Here is a 23212-nt window from a genome sequence, read left to right as displayed (position 1 = left end):
CTCCAAGGTTCCACCGGAGGTCTAATTGGTGGATACACATGTGAAAGTCCCTTTAAGAAGGCCTTACTCAATGGATGGGAGAACAAAGTTTTTCCGTCACTGCCCGGGTGTTGTGCAGATAGGGCAGCCAGATGAACTTTTAGAGAGACATTGGCAAGACCTTGTGACTTTAGTGTTGTTAGGTAACGCAAGACCTCTCGGACTGAAGCCTGTTTAGGTAGAAAACCCTTTGATCTTGCATATATTCTGATAATTTTTACGTGTGGATGCCTTTCGTTGGTTAAGCAGAATACGGTTCAGCAGACTATCCACCAGGCAGTCAGACGAAGAGTGAGTATGTCTGGGTGAAGGATCTGGCCTCCGTCCTGGGTCAGGAGATCTAGGCATTGAGGCAGGTGATGGTAACAGTTCTTAGATAGTCTGCGTAGCTGTGGAAACCAGGCTTGTCTTGGCCACCATGGTGTTACTAAGATTCCACTGGTTGGTTGTGACAGAAGGCGCGCCACCACCCTGGGTATCAGGGGAAGCGGGGAAAACATGTATGGGGTTTCCCTGGACCAGTCCAGTTGAAAAGCATCTCCCAGAGAGTGAGCATCGTGGCCCGCTCTTGAGCAGTAACAGGAGCACTTCATATTCGTGGAGCACGCAAACAGATCTGTGGAGGGGAACATCCAAAGGTCGAAAAGTGGGGTCAAGACCTCCGATTGAAGCTCCCACTCGTGTTGCCGATCCCTCAAGAAGATCCGACGGAGGTCATCCGCTAAGGTGTACTCTAGGCCTTTGATGTGTACTGCTATTGGGCAAATATGGTTTTGGATGCACCAGTGCCATAGTTGGACACTGAGGGTGCACAAGCTCCGCAACACTGTCCCGCCCTGCCGACTGATGTAGGCCTGTGCAGTCGGTTTGTCGAGCTGGACTTGAACAACCTGGCCTTGCAAGATTGGTAGAAAAGCTTGTAGCACCTGAAAGGCAGCCAGTAGTTCTAAGAAATTTATGTGCAGTTGGGCCCGTTGAGGGGACCATCTGCCCTGGATCTTGTGGTTCTTGCAATGAGCACCCCAAGCTTGCAGAGATGCATCTGTGGTCAACTAGACAGTGGGCGAGGGAGTCTGAAATGGGACTCCACTGAGGAGGTTCTCTCGTTGAGTCCACCAGGATAGTGAGTGAGCACCTGTGGTGGGATCAGCAAGTGCTTTTCTTGGTTGTGTCTGCATGGGTGGAAGACAGAGAGAAACCACAGCTGGAGCTTTCGCATTTTTAGGCGTGCAAAGTGTATTACTGCATTGCACGAAGCCATCAGTCCCAACAGGCGCTGGATAGAGCGAGCTGGTTGGGTGGGTTGCTGTTGGAATAGGAGCACCACGTCTCGAATGCAAAAGTATCTGTCTTCTGGTAAGAATGCCCTTTGCACCTTGGTGTCCAGAATCGCCCCTATATAGGAGATTACAGGAACTGGTTTCAGATGTGACTTTTTCCAATTGATTTGAATGCCTAGGTCGTGCAGAAGATCTATTACAAAACGGATATGCAAAAGTAACTCTTCTCTGGTCTTTGCAGTCAGAAGCCAGTCCATATACGGATAAATCGTAACCCCCTTGGTATGCAAGTGTGCAATCACCACAGCCATACATTTTGTAAAAACCCTCGGAACGGTAGACAGTCCGAAGGGCAATACATTGTACTGGTACACTTCCCGTCTGACGGTGAAGAGTAGATATTTCCGATGACATGGCTGAATACTTATATGAAAATAAGCGTCCTTGAGGTCCAGCGTTGCAAGACATTGTTCTCCTTGGAGGAGATGTAGGATGTGCTGCAACGCCATCATGCGGAATTTCCTGACGCAGATGAACTTGTTCAGGCTATGGAGATCCATGATGGGCCGGATGCCCTCATCCTGTTTGGGAATTTGGAAATAACGGGAGTAGAATCTGTCTTGCCTGTTTGCCCACGACACCAGGGCTATAGCCCCCTTCTCTAGAAGTTCCTTCACCTCTTCCCGTAGACGATCTGACAGAGGAGTGAGTCTCAAACCTGTGAATCGAGGTGCAGTCTTGAATTCAAGTGCATAGCCCGAGCTCATCTATTGTTGAAGATGAAGAGACATTGTGCTCTTCACTGAGGCACAACAGACAGAGGTCATGAAGGTCTTTTGAGGGGAGTTTCACCCTGCAGCCTTCACACCACTTAAAAGACTTTTTCTCCTCAGCCATGTCTGATCTCAAGAGTCAAGTCCGTTCGAGGTCGAAGCCCGAGGATCGCCGATAGCCAGTCCGTGTCAATAGCCAGAGAGTACCAAAAGCCGTTCCGAGTCAAAAACCAATCAGAGTCGCTTTCCAGTCCGTAGTCTAATTCCGGAAGATCAGTCAAATTGTGGATGAACTTTTTAAGAAGAGAGGATCTTTCCGACAACGGAGGCGGCAGACCGAGATCCAAACGCAAAGGCGGTCAGAAAAGAACTGAGGGACTTCGCGCCAAGGGCACGCCTTATGTAGAACGCTTCAGCGTGGGGGCATGGCCTAGGCGCTTCGACAAGCTCAGGCATGGCTACCGCGTGACTCCTGCGCAGGCGCAGAGCCCATTCTTATGGGCATCGACGGATCTCGCTCCAGATCAGCGTAAAACAGATGTTAAAACAAATTATTAAAATTATTAAAGATTAATTCTAATTAAAAGCCTGTGAAAACAGGAGAGTCTTGAGGGTCTTCCTGAAAACAAACAGAGAAAATGATGCTCTTATTTCAGCAGGGAGCGTATTCCAAAACCCTGGGGCAGCCACAGAGAAAGCTATGCCATTGAGGTGTCTCTATTTGTCACTCATTACAGCTGTACCAAATTTGGTTCAAATTGGTTATATGGTCCACAAGTTAGCCCACTTGCACCTCAAACTTTCATGCGTCCACCATCTTGAATTGTGGTGGATAACATCATTACACACTACACCACTGAGGCATCCCTACGTTTCCCTACAGCTGTAGCAAATTTGGTTCAAATCGGTTAGGATGTTCACATGTTATCTCACTTGATAACATGCATCCATGTTTAATGCATCCACCATATTGAATCAGAATGGATGACATCATCATAAACTACGCATTTAAGGTGTCCCTAATCCTATATATCCCTGCAAGTATATCAAATATGGTTCATAGTGGTCCAGGCATTGCGAAGTTGATAGAAAGGGATACACAAAGGACATACATACACACACACACAAAGCCAGGTGATCTCATAAGCTTACTTTCATTAAGAAAAGTAGGCTAAAAAAAGCTAAGCATATTTACAGCTAATTCACCAGTTAAAATAAAAATAATAATAATTTTAAAAATCAGAGAAACTATTTTTAAAAGGTTGATTGTCGTATGACCCTGAACAGGCTTTCCTGTAGTTCTATAAACATTTGGGAATGCTTAATTTTGCATATAACACAAAAATATCATTTATTAATAGCACATAACACACCAGAGCACTTAAGCATAGGTAGGTGCAGATGATTTAAATTCATAGGCACATTGATGTAGTAAATAACAAGTTGTTCTAGGAAGAACTAATCTGCCTACTTTCCTTTCATTATCTCTACAACTGGACTAAATGTGGTTGAAATTGAGGTCTACAAGTTAGATCAATTGTGCCTCAAATGTTCACATGTCCACCATCTTGGATCAGTTTGGATGGCATCATCACAAACTACACCATTGGTGCATCCCTATGTGTCCATACAGCCCAATACACTTAAAACGTTTATGCATCTGTCATCTTGAATTGGGGTGGATGATATCATCACAAACTACACCACTGAGGTGTCCCTGTGTACACTACAACTGTACCTAATTTGGTTCAAATTGGTTAGACAGTCCACAAGTTAGCCCACTCGCGCCTCAAAAGTTTATGCATCTGCCATCTTGAATCAGGGTAGATAACATAATCAGAAACTACATCATTGAAATGTCCCTATATATCCCTAAAACTGTACCCAATTTGGTTCATATCAGTCCAGGCTATGCGAATTTGATGGGGGACATACATACACGGACACACATACAGAATGTCGGGTGATCTCGTAAGTCTACTGCAAAGTAGGCTAAAAACAGGTTTATGATTAGTAAAATATCACTGGGAATTTTAAATTTTCAGTAAAATAAGATGTTTCTTAAAATGAGGTATTTACAGGATTCTAAGTCCTAAAAATCCAGAGAAAGCTGGTGTAGTATAGGGACAGCAAGTCACAAAAAACAGCAAGTCCCCATCTTACCTCTGCCATGAACTCAGTGAAGTGTTCTTAGGTAAACTATTCCCTCTCAGATCTAACTCGGATCACTAAGCCCTGTAGAGCTGATTTTGAGAGCTGAGAATTTCTGGGCAATTCTGGTTAAACCGCATTTAACCAGGATGACCCACAATGATTTATTTAACTGTGCTTAGTCATTACTTTAGTCTGGATGCTACCCCCTTAAAACTGTCACAACAATGGTACCTCCAGAGCCATTCCTCTTGATGTTCTTGAGGAGAGGGGGTTCTTGCTCACCCGGTTCCTCCTCCTCTGGGCTCCTTGGGGTGACCATGGTAATGTAGCACTGGAGGCCTTCACCACTTACCCTCCAACTGCCCATCATCGGCCACACCAGCCTTAAATCCTTGCTGGCAGCCCACACAATCCCTGCCTCCCCTTAATTGGTCACCCACCCTGCTTTATTAAGCCACTCTCATCCACATTCTCCTAAGTTGCTTCCCAGCCCGTTCCTCCCTCTGCCCACTCTCGCCCCTCCCTTCCCTACAAGGAGCCTTGCTCATGTCATCTGGAGGTGACTTGCTATTGACATGCTGGCCCGGCCACATCCCGAGAGCTCCCTGCATCCGCGGCCACGCCATCTTGCTCCCAGCGGGCTGCGCTTCTCACCCCTCTGCTTGCTCTGGCACAGCCCCGCTCCAACAGCCGCTGAGATGCCCGGGACAGTAAGGACGGTGGGTCCACCCACCTGACAAAAATAAGTATTTTGAAGAACTAAATGCCACTTACTCTGCTTTGCAAAGTTTTTGCCAGGCTTGGTGGAATTTCACTGGATGTTCAACCTCTGCATTATGTTCAAGCTCTGTTGAGTCTATATACTAATTGAGAAAATACATACATACATTATTATTATTTGTTATTTATTCGACTTCTATACCGCACTTCCAAAAATGGCTCAGGGCGGTTTACACAGAGAAATAATAAATACATAAGATGGATCTCTGTCCCCAAAGGGCTCACAATCTAAAAGAAACATAAGATAGACACCAGCAACAGTCACTGGAGGTACTGTGCTGGGGGTGGATAGGGCCAGTTACTCTCCCCCTGCTAAATAAAGAGAATCACCATGTTAAAAGATGCCTCTTTGCCAAGTTAGCAGAAGCACATATATGAAATAAAATACATTTCCATGGTAAGAATTTTAATGACACTGGATCCAGGTCCTGCACAAGTGTAAGAAAGCTTGCACAAGAGAACTGATCCATCAACTCCTCTCCAGAGGAGGCCCCTACAACCCGCCTCCCAAAAAGCTGATTCTGAGGGCCAGTGGATATTGCTTTCCTAATCAGCAAGACCTGGGTCTTGTTCTCTAACTCATTTTCATCCACACAAATAACAGCTGAACTGCTGAGTAGAATGGAATGCCATGAATATGTCAAAACAATCGTTAACAGTACTGATCTTCTCTTAATATATGTACATGTACGTGCACAAAGTGATTAGACTACAGTATTGAGACGTGTATATATTGGCCATGTTTGCAATAGCAAACACTAATGTAAATACAGCAATGGTGTTTGCAACATGAAGTGTGGATCAGCTGTAATTAATCAGTAATCATAAACTTCAACACTTTTTACAGAAGTTCAAAGTGATTCAGTTTGTAGTTGAACTGTTCCATACTATTCCAATATTTATTATGCAATCCAAAAAACATTCTATTGTTCCAACTGTCCAGTCCATTTTAAATGTTAGTGGGGTTCCTAAGTGACCTATTAATGTCCTAGCACTTAATGCTGCAAGTAGTGCTAAGGAAGTCAACAAATACTCATCAATATAGCAATTATTTGCTTGCATGCAATTCCCTTTATAATGTAGCGAAAGAATAAAATTATACACCTCCCCCTCAAGATAAACACACTAAAATAACTTCATAGCTCTATCACTAAAAAGTCCTAATTAACATCTCTATATATTTAATTCTCCTAAACGTACCCATCGCTAATCCCATGTGTGGCAGCTCTCATGAGAGCAGCTGCCTGGGGGATAGCGAGGATGGGAGACAATGGCGGTACAGGTGGACCAGCCTGGCCTGGCTGCCAGTCGGCTGGAGGAGGACGCGGTGGGCCGACCTGGCTCAGCTGCCAGTTGGTCGGAGGAGGCATTGGTGGGCTGGCTTGGCCCTGGCCTGGCCAGCTGCCTGCTCACCAGGAGGAGGCAGCAGCGGGCTGGCCTTGCCCTGACCCATCTGTCTGCCCGCCCAACAGGAGGAGGCAGTGGCGGGCTGGCCTGGCCAGGCCGCCGGGAGGTGGGGGTGGGAGGAGGAGGCGAGCCAGCTTTCTGGCCCACCCGCAAGCCAGAAAGTTGGGCATGCTAGCGTGGTGGTGGTGGTGGGGGAACAGCAGTGGTGGGTGGGCCGGGCAGAGGCACAGATGCTCTGGGCCCGACCCAGCTAATACACTTTATTTCTAAACAACATCTATCAATCAAATTTGTATACCGCCGCACATGTTTGTCTCAGGCAGAAGGGTTTTACAACATAATAAAACATGTTAGAACGCAGAAAATAAAAATCTTAAACCAATTTAAAACCACAGACAAATTAAAAAGCTTGGGTGAAAAAATAAGTCTTTAGGCACTTTTTAAAAGTTGTCAGAGATGGGGAGGTTCTTATCTTGGCAGGGAGAGCACTACAGAGTCTAGGGGCAGAAAGAGAGAAGACCTATCCCTGTGTGATCACCAGACGAGTTGGTGGCAACTGCAGATGAATCTTTCCAGATAATCTCAATGAGTGATAGGACTCATGGTGAAGAAGACTCTTAAATACCCAGGGCTCCTTAGGGCTTTATAGATATTTTGCCTGGAAAACTAGCAGCCAGTGTAGCTCTTATAGTACAGGAGTGATATATTCTCTTTGAGATGACACAGAGACCAACCTGGCTGCCGCATTCTGTACCAACTGCAGTTTCTGGACTACGTACAAAGGAAGCTCCACATAGAGCAGGAGTCAAATATCGAGGTTACCAGCATATGTACTACTGTTCTGACGTTGTTCAACTCAAGAAGTGGATGAAGTCAGTGTATCAGCAGAAGCTGCTGCCACTGCCTCAACCTGAGATACCAGGGAGAGGTGTGGATCCAGACGCACTCCCAGACTGTGTACCTGTTCCTTCTGGGGAAGTGTGACCCTATCCAGAACCAGCAGATCAAAACAGTCTCCTGAGTTCCAGGCCCCACACAAGAAGTAGCTCCATCTTATCTGGATTTAGACTCAGTTTGTTATCCCTTATCCAGCCCATTAGGGAAATTATGCCTTCTCTTGATGATATATTGACATGGAGAAATAGGTTTGGGTGTCATCAGCATACTGATAACACCCTACACCAAATCTCCTGATTTCTCCCAGCAGTTACATGTAGATGTTAAAAAGCATTGGAGACGGTATGGAACCTTGGCGGACGGCATACAAAAGCTCACTTTTCAGAGCACAACAGTCTCCAAATGACAGACTCAGATCACATCTGGAATCTCCCCAAAAGATAGGAGTGGAACCACTGCAAAGCAGTGCCTCCCACCCCCAATGCTCTCAGACATTCCAGGAGGATACTATGGTCGATAGTATCGAAAGCCGCCGAGAGAAACAAACGGACCAACAGAGTCACACTCCCTCTGTCAATTCTTAATTGAAGATCAGTCTGACCAAGGCAGTCTCCACCCCATAGCCCACCTGAAAGCCAGTTTGAAATGGGTCTAGATCAGTACTATTCAACTTAGTACTGAATAGTACTGACCCCTCCGCCAGCTGTTTTTTGGACTACAACTCCCATTATCCCCAGCCACAGTGGCCAACAGCCAGGAATTATGGAAGTTGTAGGCCAACATCTGTAGGAGGGCCCAAGTTGAACAGCCCTGGTCTAGATAATCAATTTCTTCCAAGACTGTCTGGAGCTGGGAGGTCACCATTCTCTCAGTTACCTTGCCCAGCCACAGAAGATTGGACACAGGCCTCTAGTTGCTTAATTCTGAGGGATCCAATGCAGGCTTCTTCAGAAGAGGTCTGAAGACAAGGTCTGAAGTCCTCTTAAGACAAGGAGTAATTCTGTCTTCCCTCCGAGAAGCATTGATAATTTCTACCAGGCCTTCTACAACAACCTCACTGCCTGGCAGTATAAGCCAGGTTGGACAAGGAACAAGAGTACAGGTGGTAGGCTGTACTGCTCCAAGCAGCTTGTCCACCTCCTCAGGAGTCAAAAACTGGAACTGATCCAGCCTAACCACATAAGAAGAGTTGCTGGACAACTCTGATTCGGACATTGCAATAATTATGGGATCTGAGTCTAAGTCAATCAGAATACGAGATATTTTGTCCACAAAGAACTCATTAAAAACATCACAGTGGGTAACTGAAGGTTCCAAATTTGGATTCAAGGGAGGAGGGGCATATACCAGCCCCCTCACAACCCTGAACAACTCCACCAGATGTGAACTTGCATACACAATACGGACAGAAAATAATCACTTCCTTGCCACTCATACTGCAATATTGCTTGTCTTTAAATGAGCTCTATGTCGTAATCTGTTGGATTTGAGTGAAGTCTTTCTCCACTTGCATTCCAGTTGTCTACCTTGCCACTTCAATTCCCGTAGATCTTCCATATATCAAGGAGCCAGTTGTGAAGCGGGTCAGAGAGGTCGCTTAGGAGCTATCATGTCTAATGGGCTATTCCAATTCTCCGTCAGGGCATCAAGAGAATCACCAGAAGAGCCAACACGAAATCCTCACAAGGCTCCAAGTGGATCCAATAACCTTTTCGGGTGGACCATTCTAATAGGCCCCTCACCTCTGCAGAGGTGGAGCATGACTGTGAGTCCAACTTTAACCAGATGGTGGTCTGTCCATGACAATGGGGAAATCACAGGAGTCTCCAGCCAGGGAACACCACCCCGATCAGAGTAAAAGACTAGATTGAGCATGTGACTTGCACGTGCGCAGGTCCCAAGACTGCTTGGGATAGACACATAGTTGTCATGGCTACTATGAACTCGTGAGCCACCCCTGACAAATTGGTCCCAAAGTAAAGATTGAAGTCCCCCACCACCACAGGTCTGGGAGACACCAACACCAAACACGCGACCAAGTCCGTGAGCTCAGTTAGGGCCTCTGTTGGGCAGCGAGGTGATTGGTACACCAACAGAAGTCCCACTCTAAACCTAGTCACCAACCTTAAGTACACATATTTAATATGGTCAGATACTTCAATAGGGATCCTGGTAAGGGAGATGTTATTCTTATAAATCACAGCCACTCCAACTCCCCTCACACGTCCCCTCAACCTGCTCATCTACAGAGTACCCTGAAGGAGAAGATGGGACCAGACTGGGCCACCAGCCTCCCCCCAGCCAAGTCTCTGTGATACACACCAGGTCAGCCCCTTCATCCATAATCAAATCATGGATGATTTCTGGTTTATTCTAGACTGACCTGGCATTACAAAAGAACAAAGTGAGGCTCTGTGGGAAGTTGGCAGGGTTCCCCGTGGAGAAAGAGCTGGCAGACAGTCGCAAGGGGAAATTGCTATTAAATTTCTGGTTTCCCTTCCCCTGTAATGGCCTGACCTGTCAACGTTACTTCTTCTACTCCCCACCACCACCGGAATAGCCACCCCACAGTCAATGGACACACCCCATCTCCAGACAAACCCAGAAACATTATAAACTAACTTAACCCAAGGCTCAGCAACGAAAGCTAGCTAGACAGCAGTTTCAGTTCAATAACCATTTATGGTTTCAGGGCCCAGTCATGCAGGGGCTCATTGTGCACGTGTGGCAGACTTCTGAAGAACACCTGGACTGGGCGGTTTTTGGCAAAATAGAGGCCAGTGGAGGGAGGAGGGACCTATGTGGACTTCCCCAGGCCTCGGAGAAGCAAAAAATCCCCCCAAAAACCACTCACAAACCCCACAAACTGTCGGGCAGGGGGGTTCCAATCTGGGATGGAGCCGAACTGGGGGTGGTTCAGCTCAATCCTGAACTGTCGAACCAAACTAGTTCAAAGTTGAGCCCGTTCAACATCAAACCAGTTTGCACATCCCTACCACCGGCCGTGCCTCTGGCACAGATACCTTCCATATAAGCCCCACAAATCCCCAGAATCTTTCCTCTCACAAGAGACCCTGCATTAGGACTAGCGCAATTAATGCCCACAGGTGCTAGCCATTAGGCACTCAGGAAGGGAAGGCCACACATTAAGGCAGGAGAGCTGAGCCAATCTTCAGGCTCTCCAGACCAAGCAAGGGTGGGAGGCTGCAGTAAACCTAGCAGTCCAAGTTGGCAGGCAGGGGAGACAAGCTAGCAAATCATGGCCTTGTAAGCCCACCCCAAACCCTAGAGTCCTGAGAGATTCTGAGGCAAGGCTGATGTAATTAGTGCCCACAGATGTTGATTATTAGGCACTCAGGAAGGGAAGGCCCCTGTTCAAGGCAGCAGAGCTGAGCTGAGCTGATCTTCAGGCTGTCCTGACTGAGCAAGTGGAGGGAGGCTACAGTAAATCTTCCCAGCAGTCCAAGCAGGCAGGCATTATTTATGTGTTGAAAGCCAAGCAATTCGGAAGGGAAGGCAAAGAAAGGGAAATAACATAAATTCTTACCATTAAATCAAGTCTGTGGTTAATTGCCAGAGCTGAATGTTCTAAGGCCTTGAAAACAGATGTATAGCAGTCACTCAGTTTTGTATACTTGCCAACCAGAGCTACAGAACATGTCTTCAGCATCCTCTCATATCTGGCAAAATAAATAAGTTACCAATCAATGTGCAATTTCCACAACTAAAACATTGAGCCGAGTCTCACGATCAATGAGACCCACCGTAAGGGGGTTTGCGGGAAGAGTGGGCTTAGCCCGCTCTCCCCGCAGACGATCAAGGCTGCAGCCTTGAGTTGGATTGGCCGCCCACACAATGGCTGGCTCCGTCACATAGCTGGCAGGGGCTGTGGGGATTGGGGGCCACATGGCCCCCGGAAGCTCCAGGATGCCCCGCGCAAGTGTGCAGGGAATGCTGGAGAGACCCCTGAGCCTGGGAGGCTGCTTGCAGGTGTTGCCGTGGTGCGGAGCCGCACCGCAGCAATACACAATCAGAAAACCCGGGTTAGTGGAGTGCTCATTCTGCTAACCTGGGATAAGGGGAGGGGTAATTAAGCAGGTTACCTGCTTTGGGGATACCGGGCTCGTCTGCATGCCCAGTGGTTCCCACGGTCCGTGGAAAGCGGGCTAAGCTTCCTTAGCCGGCTTTCCACTGATTGTGAGAATCGCCTCAGTATGTTTCTTATGTTTAGTAGGTCACCAAGTTGTAAACTTGAATTAGCTCTGGTCTAAATACCTTTTAGACACAGCAGTTAGTAAGATCTAGATTATACAACAAAAAGTGTGAAACTAAAGCTTGCCCAGTCTGTGAAAATGGAGAAGTGGTAAGCAAAAAGAAGTTGTTTATAAAATCTCCTGTACAGAATGTGATGAAAACTATATAGGGGAAATAGGAAGACATCTGGTCACCAGATTCAAAGAACAACTAGCAGATTCTAAATATATAAACAGGAAAAGACCATGGTCATTACATATGAAAAACAAGCACAATGGAATAACAATGCCTCTCAAGGTAAGCATCTTAGTCTGAGCATTGCACATTTAAAAGAAAGATAAGGGAAGCATTTATTTAGATAAGTCATGGCCTGAGATCAACAGCAAGGAAGAGCTGAAAAAAATCTTAAAGTACATAGGCCATTAAAGGTTGAAAGCAGTATTTTGTTTTATACCCTCCCCTTTGTGTTTTTCTTTCAGAGTTAGTGTTAATAGCTGTGAATCAAGAATAGCTATGAATCATCAATCATTGCCTCTTTTTCCTTCCCCCCTCTTTTATGTGCTAACCAGGTGCTTGATTAGATTGGGGAGAGTTTTGGCTATAAGAGTGTGGAATTTAAACAGTGGGACAAAGAACACTGAAGCGTACATACTGTATGTATGTCAAAATGTATGTTCTTTGTTACAATTTTTTCCTTTTATTTTACGCAGTAAAAAGGTCTGAAGAGTATTGTTGCAGATCCATTATGTGTATTGCATCGCCAGCATATCAACTAATCCTAAATAACTTTTCCATATATATAAATTTCAAAAGCCACAAGGAAGCATATTTCCAAAAGCTATAAAACAGATTGCAAGTAGTCTACAATAATTAAGTCTGTCAGAGCCAGCTTTACCATTAGACAAGGAGACCTGTCCCACCTCATGGGGCTGATCTTGGAGCACCACCAAAAGACAACAAATTACCAAATATTTATGTATATTCATACCATCAAGGGGTGTGGGAATCATTTGTATTTTCTGTTTTAGACACTAAAATATCTTGGGCCATCTCTGAGGACTCCAGTTCTAAGCAAAGATACTTGGAAGGAAGTCTCATTGAAATCACTGGAGCTTATGTTTTGAGTAAATATGATTAGGTTTAGGCTGGAATAACTCTCATCATAACATATGAACATTTACTTCAGAGTTTTATTGTGATGAAAACTACAGCCTGTGACAGGCGTCACTCTAGCCTGACAACTAGAGGCCCGTGTGTGGCCGTGGTGGCAGACCCGCTGACCCCGCGTCTGACATCAGATGCGGGGTGTATGGCCTGGATCCTGAATGGAGTCTTGAGGCTCCGTTCGGGAGTTAGAGTCCAACTCCCAAAGGGACCATGCGGCCCCTTTGGGAGCTAAACTAAGGCTGGCGCTGCATTCACAGCGCAGCCAGGAGAGGCTCTTCTCTATAGTTAAATGCTCCGCGAACGCAGTGCCGGCCATTTAACTCCTGAAGCAGTCGTGCAGCCCCTTCAGGAGCTACTTAGGCTGGCGCTGTGTTTGCAGTGCAGCCAGGAGCGGCTCTTCCCTGCCTTAGGCAGTAAAACGGTCTGAAGAGTAAAAAGGTCTTCCCTGCCTTAGGCAGGGAAGCGCCGCTCCTGGCCACGCCGTGAACGCAGTGGCCATTTAACTCCTGAATGGGGGCCACGCAGCCCCCGCTCAGGAGCTAAACCAGCACCCCCACGTCTGAAATCAGACTTGGGTGGGAGGTTGGGGCTGCGAGGCACGGCCCCTGATTGGGCGCGGCCCAGGTTCTTTGAACCAGTTCACCCAATGGCCTGTGAATCCACCCCGGCCTGTGAATCAAGAGGGAAGGCACGGAGGATAGTTGGGATCTACACATCCAAGAGGTTCGCCATGTGAGTAGCAGTAGTGAGGAACTACTTCTTACACTGAGCGTCATCCAGCAGATAGAAACCATCACGGGCGTCACCTACTCAGGCCTCCCTCTTCAATATTTGCAAAGATGTGAAATTCAGGACCTGGGGTGACGGTCAAGCTGTATACTATTTTTCACGCTAAGCCATATATACACATTTTCTATTTCAGACTACATTGTGAAAAATGTCACATTTTAGGATTGTGCAGATTAGTATAGGATAAACAGTTGTATGACATTTGGCAAGTTTCACAGAACTGTACATTACAGAATATATCCTGCTATAATCACAAAACAGAATTTACACTGCTGCAAATAGATTTTTGCTAATAGAAATTAGCAAAATCTCAGCTTTTCATGCCTCACATTAAATTGACTCAAAAATAAGCTGGGCTACTTCCCCCAAACAGATCAGGAAATAGTTGAGCTTATTTCTGAGGCATCTAGCTAGCTTTGTGTGCCGAGAAGAGATATCTCCTGCGTGTGACAGCTAGGAAATGGGGGCGAGGCCACTGGAGACTGAGTGGGTGGGGGTATGTCAGATATTCTTTTCTGGTTTAGATTTTAACCTGAGCTAGAATTGAATCTGGAGCCTTCTAATGCTTTTTGGACCATAATAATGCTGAGTAAAGCATTATCAAGCCCCCAAATCTCCTTTCTGGGCCCAAGCCCAGCAAACTTCACCAGTATTTCTAGTGTGAAAATTTAGCACTGCTTTTTATAAGTAAATAAAACAAGAAAGAGGACAACCATACCTATCTGCCATTTTTTTCCACTTGAAAAGAAGATCACTTGGTTGGTCATCAATTGGCAGGTTCAATCTCTCTTTAAAATATTTAATTATGCCTTGCTCTTCCAGCAGAATTGGCACTCGATAAGTAGAAGAAACATCATGGATGAATATTACCTAGAAAATATGTGTATTAATTGCTGATATTTGAAATTTAAAATAAAAACAGATACATGCTTACCAGCCATATACAGTTATAGCTATATAATGCCACCAAATAGCTTTCCCAGGAAAAAAGATAATTAATTTAAAACATTAATGTGTTCATTAAGTAAATGTTAATTCATTAATCAAATAGCTCTAATTTTCTCTAAAAACTGAATTGTTTTTAAAATAGATGTTTACGAAAACTACATCTAACAGATGTTATCTGAAAAGAAGCATTCTTCCTTTCCAGTCATAGAGATAGAGTTATTTCCAGTCATTTTCCAGTCATTAGAGATAATGCCATCTTTAAGGACATTATGTACAACAAAGGAATTATTCTCCCCCTGCCCTGAAATTATCTATTCACATGCAAATGCATACAGATTTCGCAGATTATTTAATTGACTACTTTCTTATGATTAATTTATGTACAGTGAGAGTCTAAGCATCTTACTTGGAAGAAAGTCCCACTGAGTTCAATGGAATTAATTCTCTAAGGCTTGCAGTGTAAAGGCTGGTTCATACATTACAGTTAAATCTTAGTTCCACATAATGTCTCTGAATTCTGGGAGCACCTGCTGTGTTTCCCCTACTCACGTGAGCCTTAAAAGAATTCTACTTCTGACTGAATTTAAAAACAACCCAAGAGTGGTCATAACATTCAATCCATCTTGGTTTAGATCTTGGTTTATTCTAACCAGTAACTTGAAAGTAACTGAGATCTGAATCCAAGACTTGACAAGGGCTTCAGATCTTGATTTATTTCAAAGAAACAGGTTAGAATAAATCAAAATTGGTTAGTTTAGACATAACCATTGATTTTGGTTTGTTAGCCTACTTTCCAGTCAAAATAACTTTGCCCAGTATTTTTGCAAATATCTTAAATAATGGTTTCGGGGACAACCCAAAGGGACCACATACAAAGCCCACCGCCAGCTTCTACTTCTTGGAACTTTGGGAGCGCTTTCAGCCATTTCAGACAACGACGGGGGCAGGGGCGGTAGGGAGGAACTCTGCCGCCCCAAAAATGTTTTAACCAAGTCCAGCGCCGGAGGGAGAAGAGTGGCGGGGGCGGGTAAGTACTAACCCCCCCCGCTCTTAAAGCCACACTCCCCCAAGTGCCGGACCGCCGGACCAGCCGAATTCCGGACGGTCTGGAGGCCATTTGCATGGCTCCAGACCGGTCCGTGCACACTCCTACTTTCTGGTGATCAGTGTTCACTCACAACTTGGGGTTCTGTGCCTACACAGTAAACACCATGGAAGAATTCCAAGCTCCATGATGCGATCTTTGGCTCTGTCTAATCGTGCGCATGGTGATTTCTTTTTGGCAGGAGAGCACCTTTCCCTCAATTCCTGATTGGTCGCTGCAAAAAGTGAAGAATGTGGACTGATAAAGTCAGGTAAGCTGGTATTACTGTGGAAGTATCCTAGCAGTGGGGTGGGCTGGGCAGGTGTTGTGAGTGAACATGGATCACCAGAAATATCACCTGTTACTGATAAGCAACCTGTTTATCTTTGAGGTGATCCATGGTCCCTCACAACTTGGGTGTTTAGAGAGCTCACCTAGATGGTGGTGGGTGCTAGAATATGGTTAGAGCATCTTTTTTAGTACCACCTGACTGAAGTTCGCCTTCGCCGCTGAGTGGATGTACACAGCACAATGTTTGATGAAGAGCAGATCTGATGACCACATAGCTGTTCTGAACATGTCTTTCATACTGATGCTTGACATGTGGGCCACTGGCGTGGCCACAGCCCTAGCAGAATGTGCTTTGTTCTCTGAACGGGGCTTCAACCCTTGCTGGTTGTAACACATGAAGATAAACTTTACAAGCCAGTGGGACAGACTCTGTCTTGAAATAGATTCTCCTTTGTTCTCTCCTTTATAGGATATGAACAGCTTATTGATCTATCTGAACAGTTTTGTCCTATCCATGAGACCTCCTGACATTCAAAGAGTGCATGGATTTTTCCAGAGAAGAGTTTAAGAAGAAGGTGGGTAATACAATGTCCTGTTTTAAGTAGAATCCAGAGACCATTTTTGGTTTGAATGATGGACCTGTCCTCAAAATGACTTTTTTCAGGTGGAATTTATTGTAAGGGAAATCAGTCTGAAGAGCTGTTCCAATGAACTGAAGTCAGCCCAAAGAGCTGTTCTAAAACTGCTCAGATGAACTGAATTCATTTTTGGGATCTATTTCTTCCAGTAGACTAAGTCCTAGTGTAACCAGGAGATCAAGGATGTAGTGATCGTGAGAGATTATGGGGTCCTGGCACTCTGACATCACTAACCAGTTGTTTAAATAGGGAAATATTGAGATGCCCTGTGTCCTCAGGTGTACTATGATGGAGCTTACCACTTCATGAAGACACAGGGCACTGCTGAGAGTCTGAATGGTTGGACCATGCACTGGAAGACTCTGGAACCCAGAGCAAATCTCAGGTATTTTCTGTGTCTCAGCCTTATCCTCATGTGGAAGTAAGCTTCTTGCAGGCTGAGCGTCACAAACCATTCTTCCCTTGCTAGTAGGGAAAGAATGCCTTGCAAGATCATTCTGAATTTCTATACATTCACATACTTGTTCAATTGCCTCAAGTCCATAATGGGAGAGAGGCCTCCATCTCAAGTAGAATCCTTTCCCTCTGTCCTCCAGAGGAACTACTACTACTACTACGACGACGAACATTTATATACCATTCTTCAACCAGTTGTATTGCTCCCCTCTGAAGTAATGAATGAATCTCTTCTTCTAAGGTAGGAGTAGATTGGGTGTATTTTATCCCTGTGCAATAGTGTCAAAGAGTCTGCTTAGATGGGTCTTGTGGTTTCGCTCTTTCCTGCTATCTTTGTTTTGGGTTGTATAGTCTTTTCTGGTTGTATTTGAAAGACTTTTTGTAATCTCTTTTGTCAGATTATTTAAATTGGTATCTTCACTGGCCCTAGGACTTGTACTTTTGACTAACTTTGCTGTTGAGGGCTTGAAGTGCAAGTTCTTGCCGTGTATTGGGACCTTTTCATTCTTTCCATTGTTTCATTGGTCTGTGTGCTGAAAAGACCTTCCTCCTCATACAGCAGATTTTCAATTTTATCCTTCATGTCCAGATCAGTCTCAGTGTGAGGAATAGGAGTTGGAGACGATTGTTTCCTTTTTCAGGAGCTGCATTTGGAACCTTCGGCCTTTTGAAGGGGGAGTCAGTTATGGGACAAGGTGAGAGTCCTTTCTCCCTGGCAACGCCTCCTCCCTCTAAGTTTCATTGATTTTCATAATCTATACTTGTCAAAGTCATATGGTAGCCCAGGTGATGTATGATAGTAATGGTCTCTGCATCATTTGAGACCTCTTATGTAGCTAGGGTCCAGGGCACTGGAGAGCTCCAATAGTCCATAGTCATGGAGGAATTGTACATAGTCATGGAGTAATGGCTCCAATAATCCATAGTCATGCAGGGATAGTGTGGAGAGCTGGTCTTGTGGTAGCCAGACTGTCTGGACCCCTTAGCTAAGCAGGGTCTGCCCTGGTTGCATATGAGTTGGAGACTTGATGTCTGAGCACTGTAAGATATTTCCCTTAGGGGATGGAGCTGCTCTGGGAAGAGCAGAAGGTTCCAAGTTCTCTCCCTGGCATCTCCAAGATAGGGCTGAGAGAGATTCCTGCCTGCAACCTTGGAGAAGCACTGCCAGTCTGTCTAGACAATACTGAGCTAGATGGACCTATGGTCTGACTCAGTACATGGCAGCTTCCTATGTTGGTATCCTTCTCTCCAGGGGTAGGAAAGAGAATATTGGGGAGTTGCCCTTGCTGGGAATGCTGAAAGAGTTTTAGGATCTGGGACAGATTCAGAATCCTTATCGCTGACTAGTCCAAGTAGAGAAAAGCCCCGGAATGTAGAGCCTCATAGGGTGGCGGTTGTGGATCCCATCAGAGACTCTAGATTCCTTGAGAATGTTTTTGCTTGTAAAGTTGGGAATGCCTCTTTCAAAGATGTCTTCCCCTACTGGAAGAATGGATTGTATGAGCTAGAGACATGTCCAGTGAGAAGTCTATCCTGGCCGGCAACACTGTCATTAATTTTGGCAATGTCATCATGGAAACTGAAGTTGGCATGATGACCATGGACGGTGCAGTAGCTGTCGATGTTATTTGCTGGGTCAACAAGAAGGCCAAGTGTCAAGGTTAGAAGTGTCAAGGCTGACCTGATGTCAGCTGTTGGTGTCAAGGTTGACATCAGTAATGCGCTCAATGTCGAGGTCCTGGTAGCTTGTGGAGTGCTGTGTATGCTCCGATGGTCCCCTTGCACTGCCGATTGCAAAGGGATGTGTGGGGACGCTTTCAACACCATTGCTGCCAATGCAATAGATATCGATGATCGAGATATCAATGTCGAGAGTCAGCACTGCTTGGAGCTTGACAAGCCTGGCAAGTCCTTTCTTTGATGTTTGCATTTTTTTATAGTATCGGCATCTGTCAGCCTTAGAGAGCACCTCTGGTTTCTTGAAAGTCGAGTCTTCTCCATCTGCAGGAGTAGCTCGAGATCCAGACTTGGATGAATCCCCCAAAGTCACCCTCAAGCCTGAGGAGCAACATTCGGTCTACATCAATGCCATCAATGTCAATGGAAGCAGTGACCTCAGCATTGGAGTGGTGGGGGGGGAGTGTGGTTTTGTACAATGCAGCCCAGTGACGGAGTTCCCTGTTCTTATGTGTTTGCTTTGAGAAAGCCAAACAAATTTTGAAGGGTCTAACACTGTGGTTTTCTCCGAGTCAAATTAGATACTCATCATGCCTGTCAGAGGAGGGAAGGATTACTGTACAAGAGGCACACTTTTAAAAACTTTTCTTAGCATCCATTAGAACATATGCCAAAATGTAGGAAAGCAGAAACAGACTGTAGTTTGAAGCCAGAAACGTTACTGATAGAGAACATAGCCAAAACAAAATCCAGATGGTAAACGGTGAAACTGTCTATAGTCAAAGCCAGAATAATGAAGCAAATGTCTTCTTCACAAGAATGGGATACTAACTTAGCTAATCCTTCATGATGCAAGTAGCATGGTGGTTGAGAAGGAACTGAAAAGAAGGCGCTCTCCCACCAAAAATATGGTCATGCCACACGGGCAATTCGGCAGAGCCAAAGAGCACCTCATGGAGCTAGGATTCTTCTGCAGGGCTTACTGCACAGGCTCAAAGCCACAAGTTGTGAAGGAACATGGATCACCTCAAAGATCACTGACCTCTGCTGGAACACAATAGAGAGTTTATGTTTATCTAGTGATTAAATTACTACTTTTCTACGTAACTAGCAAAATAGGTAAGTAGCATGCAATATTATATTGTTTATAATAATATTGTACTAATTATATTATTATAAATCACAGAATAGAGAATTCTGAAAAGTATAGCTACTTTCTTTGCTTTTATTATTTTCATGGTTTGTGGACTTTCCCCAAGTTCACAGTCAGGGAGAGGGGGAAATCACCTGAATAAGCTGCTGCTTGCTTCATTATACATTATCAGGAATCTAGTCCCTCACATGAATTGAAAAACAATTAGAAATGGATTACAAACAGGAGGACAGCTGTGGTTGTTAAGGAGAGTACAAACCTGTTCAGGTTCCACGTGGCAAAACATGGAGATCTTTTCTTTTACAGCCATTTCTATAGGCTTAGCACTTCTGCAGACTATCTGCCAAAATACATATGTACAGATGAGCAACATCATTTGTGAAATGACAAGTCACAGAACATTGTCCACTTTTTTAAAAGGGGGGCTGGTTTAATTGTACTGTTTCCTAACAGAGGGAAAAATATTATACTTTCAACAAATAACTTAAAGAAATAAAAGTTGTTCTTATTTGTTCTTTGATCACCTAGGCTCATTTGCCTAACCCACGGCACACAAACAGAAATTAGTGATAAGATACACCTCTCCTCCCATCAGATTATGACAGGTTTATGGCCCTTACGATTATGAATATATATACAGGAGGACCTCGAGATTTGCAGGGGTTCCATTCCCGGCTGCAAACATGGATATGGAAACTGTGAATATTGAGTCATTGGGGCCAATGGGATTGTGGGGGATAGGTTCCCGATCATTGGAAAAATGATTTTAAAATTACCAAAAATTGGCCAAATGCAGGGAGAAGCTCCCTACCATGCTTTCCTGCTCCCCCTGAGTTGCGCTGTGCCTAGAATGCCCCCCAATCAGCCAAAAACCTGGGGTGTTTTTTTTTATTTTCTTAAAATGGAACCATTTTGAGGTTCTGTAACACAAAATGATGGCCAGAAATGACCTCCATGGTCGTTTCCAGCCACCCCAACCCACAGATACGTGAGGTCAACATTTTTTCTTCCCCCCCCCATGTATACCGGTCAAGTATCTTTTATCCAACCGCGGACACATGAATCCATGGATAATGAATCTGCAGATATCAAGGCCTTCCTGTATTTGATAGAATTATGATTAATAATTTATCCTACTTTATATAAAATCAGGATTAAAATGTATTATATTGTATATAAAAATGGGATATGGAAATAGGGGTATCAATGTATTTGTGTGCATAGAGATTAAAAAATGGGGACTATGTGGTGATTTGGGACAGAAGCATAAAGAGTTAACTTTCTCCCTACTGTGGTCCTGATCAAGATCAAGCCCCTACAGCTGCTTCTTGTAAAACAAGAGATACTTCCATTTGGAAACATGCCTTATAAAAATGTGTTTCCATGAGAGTTTAGTTTGGCCCCCAAATTTTAATTGTTTAGTATATAGTATTATACTACACTTGATCTCATGCAAAAGGCTGAGAAGTAATAGTATTATATGCATATGCTATTATTACATTAGTTAATAGTTTTCTTTAACCTGTAATCTCTTTCAAATCGATAAAACAGCTATAAATGTAATTTTCCTTATACTTGCTTTCCTTTACAACATAAATTTGCAGATTTTATCACTCTCACTAAATGATATCCTGAAGCACTTGGGCAAAGCTGTTGTGCTAAGCATGCTGGCATTTATGCAACCGTTGCACAAACTATGACATACCTCATTTGTTTTAAAAGGAACTTTTGCACAAGAGTGCAAATTTTCCAAATCCCCAGATTTCCCAATTTGTCATTTTTAGTGCAAAGTTATTCATTACACAAGTGTTTTGTTAGAATATTAATTAGACTTTTTAGATAAGATCAAAGTCAGAGTACTGTAAGGATTGTACAAATATATTTACAGTATTTACAATTCAATAAGATATATTTATATATGTATGTATGTGAACATACTTGAAAACACAAATATTACTATATCAATCTAACCATCTATTTATTTTAAACTCACCAAGTCAGGAGACAAACCTAGTCCTCTTAAAGCTCGGACACTGTTCTGAGTTGGTTTCGTTTTCTGTTCTCCAGTAGCACTAGGCTGAAAATAAACATTTGAATACAATATCTGAATTCTAAGCCCTTTCTACATAATTAGTCAGAACCTGCCCCACTACATTTTGGTTGTGTACTGTACTTCCACAAATCGCATTTTTAGTAGCAGCAGCCCAATAACCTATCTACACAGAATATCCTTGGAAATAACAACAAAAACCACTACAGGAGAGGGGTAAAGAACTTAATGAAACTGAAACTGAATGGAAGGTTCACAAAATAATACAATACTGCTAAGAGGGAAATGGGCATAGCCTTGTAAGAGTGTGTTTGAGACACAGACACACACACAACAGGATGAGTGCTCCCACATTTACACTGCAGCAGCAGCTATATATGCTGAACAAGAACCATATTTTCAACGTGACAAAAATATGTCATTTGAGTGTTAAGAAAATCTGATCTTTCTCTGCTAAAGAAACATAGCCTTGAGGATAAATGAGGGGACTGTGCAACTTATAACAAATGAACAGATTGTACAGCAGGAACCCTAGTCTCAGGGAAAAAGCATACAGTATGTCAAAAATGCCACATATATAAAACAAAAACATGTATTTTGTTTAAGGTACAGCAAGCTAGCAGAGAAAAATGTAGTAGTTCAGGACATTTTTCTTTTCCAAAGGCTTTTGTACATACTGTGTATCTAGCAGGCAGCAGTTCTTATGATATTCCATACCTGCTGTTTTCCCCACAATACATTCTGGATTGAGAAACCAATGCACACAACATTTCATCCTATCTGTGTCCCTCAGTTGGGCTCCAACTTCACTCTCCTGCTCCTGCTCCCCATAATTTACATACCCTATTAAAGAGACACTCATTTTCTCCCACACAGTACCTCAAATTGACCTAGATCCTAAGAACCAAGCATGAAGTTCTGCTCACACAATGGGCTTTCTGGCCACCTATTTTATGCTGTAGCCCCAGCCCTCCCAACAATATCACTGAACGTTGGAGGAAGTTTCCAGGATGGTGTTCAGTGCAACACTAAGCTTGGGTGTAGGCAGGAGTGTAGCTATAATTGAGCAGATGGGTTCAAAGAACCAGGGCCCACAAGCTCCTGAGGGCACTCCAGCTCGACCCCTCCCTATTTTCTTCATTATCTCCCTCACGCCAAGGGGCCACCGGGGAGAGCAGTCAACACTGGCCCCCTCTCCCCTAGCTACACCCCTGGATGGAAGGAAGAAGAAAAAGCCAGTCAAAGTGTATTCCACTCACAGAAATGATTCTTTGTATCCAAGTCAAAGTCACAGGAGGAACATTGCCTAAAACAAGCTTGGGAAGGTGCTTACCTGTGAGTAAATAACCTCACAGTGCAACTCACCCTGGCCTTT

The 23212-nt window shown here is 44.3% G+C and overlaps 1 protein-coding gene across 10 annotated transcripts in view; it reads right to left on the bottom strand.

Annotated features, from left to right (window-relative positions):
* The window catches only part of CTPS2 (CTP synthase 2), a 161934-nt gene that overhangs the window by 74836 nt on the left and 63886 nt on the right, over positions 1-23212 (bottom strand). For all 10 annotated transcript variants that reach the window (XR_008319739.1, XM_053310854.1, XM_053310855.1 and 7 more), the window contains 5 exons: positions 21781-21864; positions 20047-20127; positions 14259-14410; positions 10878-11010; positions 5021-5109 (listed from right to left, as the gene is read on the bottom strand). Coding sequence is in view for 9 of the 10 variants with exons in the window: in XM_053310854.1 (XP_053166829.1) it covers positions 5021-5109; positions 10878-11010; positions 14259-14410; positions 20047-20127; positions 21781-21864 (539 nt within the window). In the remaining variant the exon portion in view is untranslated. The remainder of the gene's footprint in view (positions 1-5020; positions 5110-10877; positions 11011-14258; positions 14411-20046; positions 20128-21780; positions 21865-23212) is intronic.

The sequence above is a fragment of the Hemicordylus capensis genome, chromosome 3, assembly GCF_027244095.1.
Source record: "Hemicordylus capensis ecotype Gifberg chromosome 3, rHemCap1.1.pri, whole genome shotgun sequence".
NCBI lineage: Eukaryota > Metazoa > Chordata > Lepidosauria > Squamata > Cordylidae > Hemicordylus > Hemicordylus capensis.
This window is presented reverse-complemented; position numbering and strand designations above follow the sequence as displayed.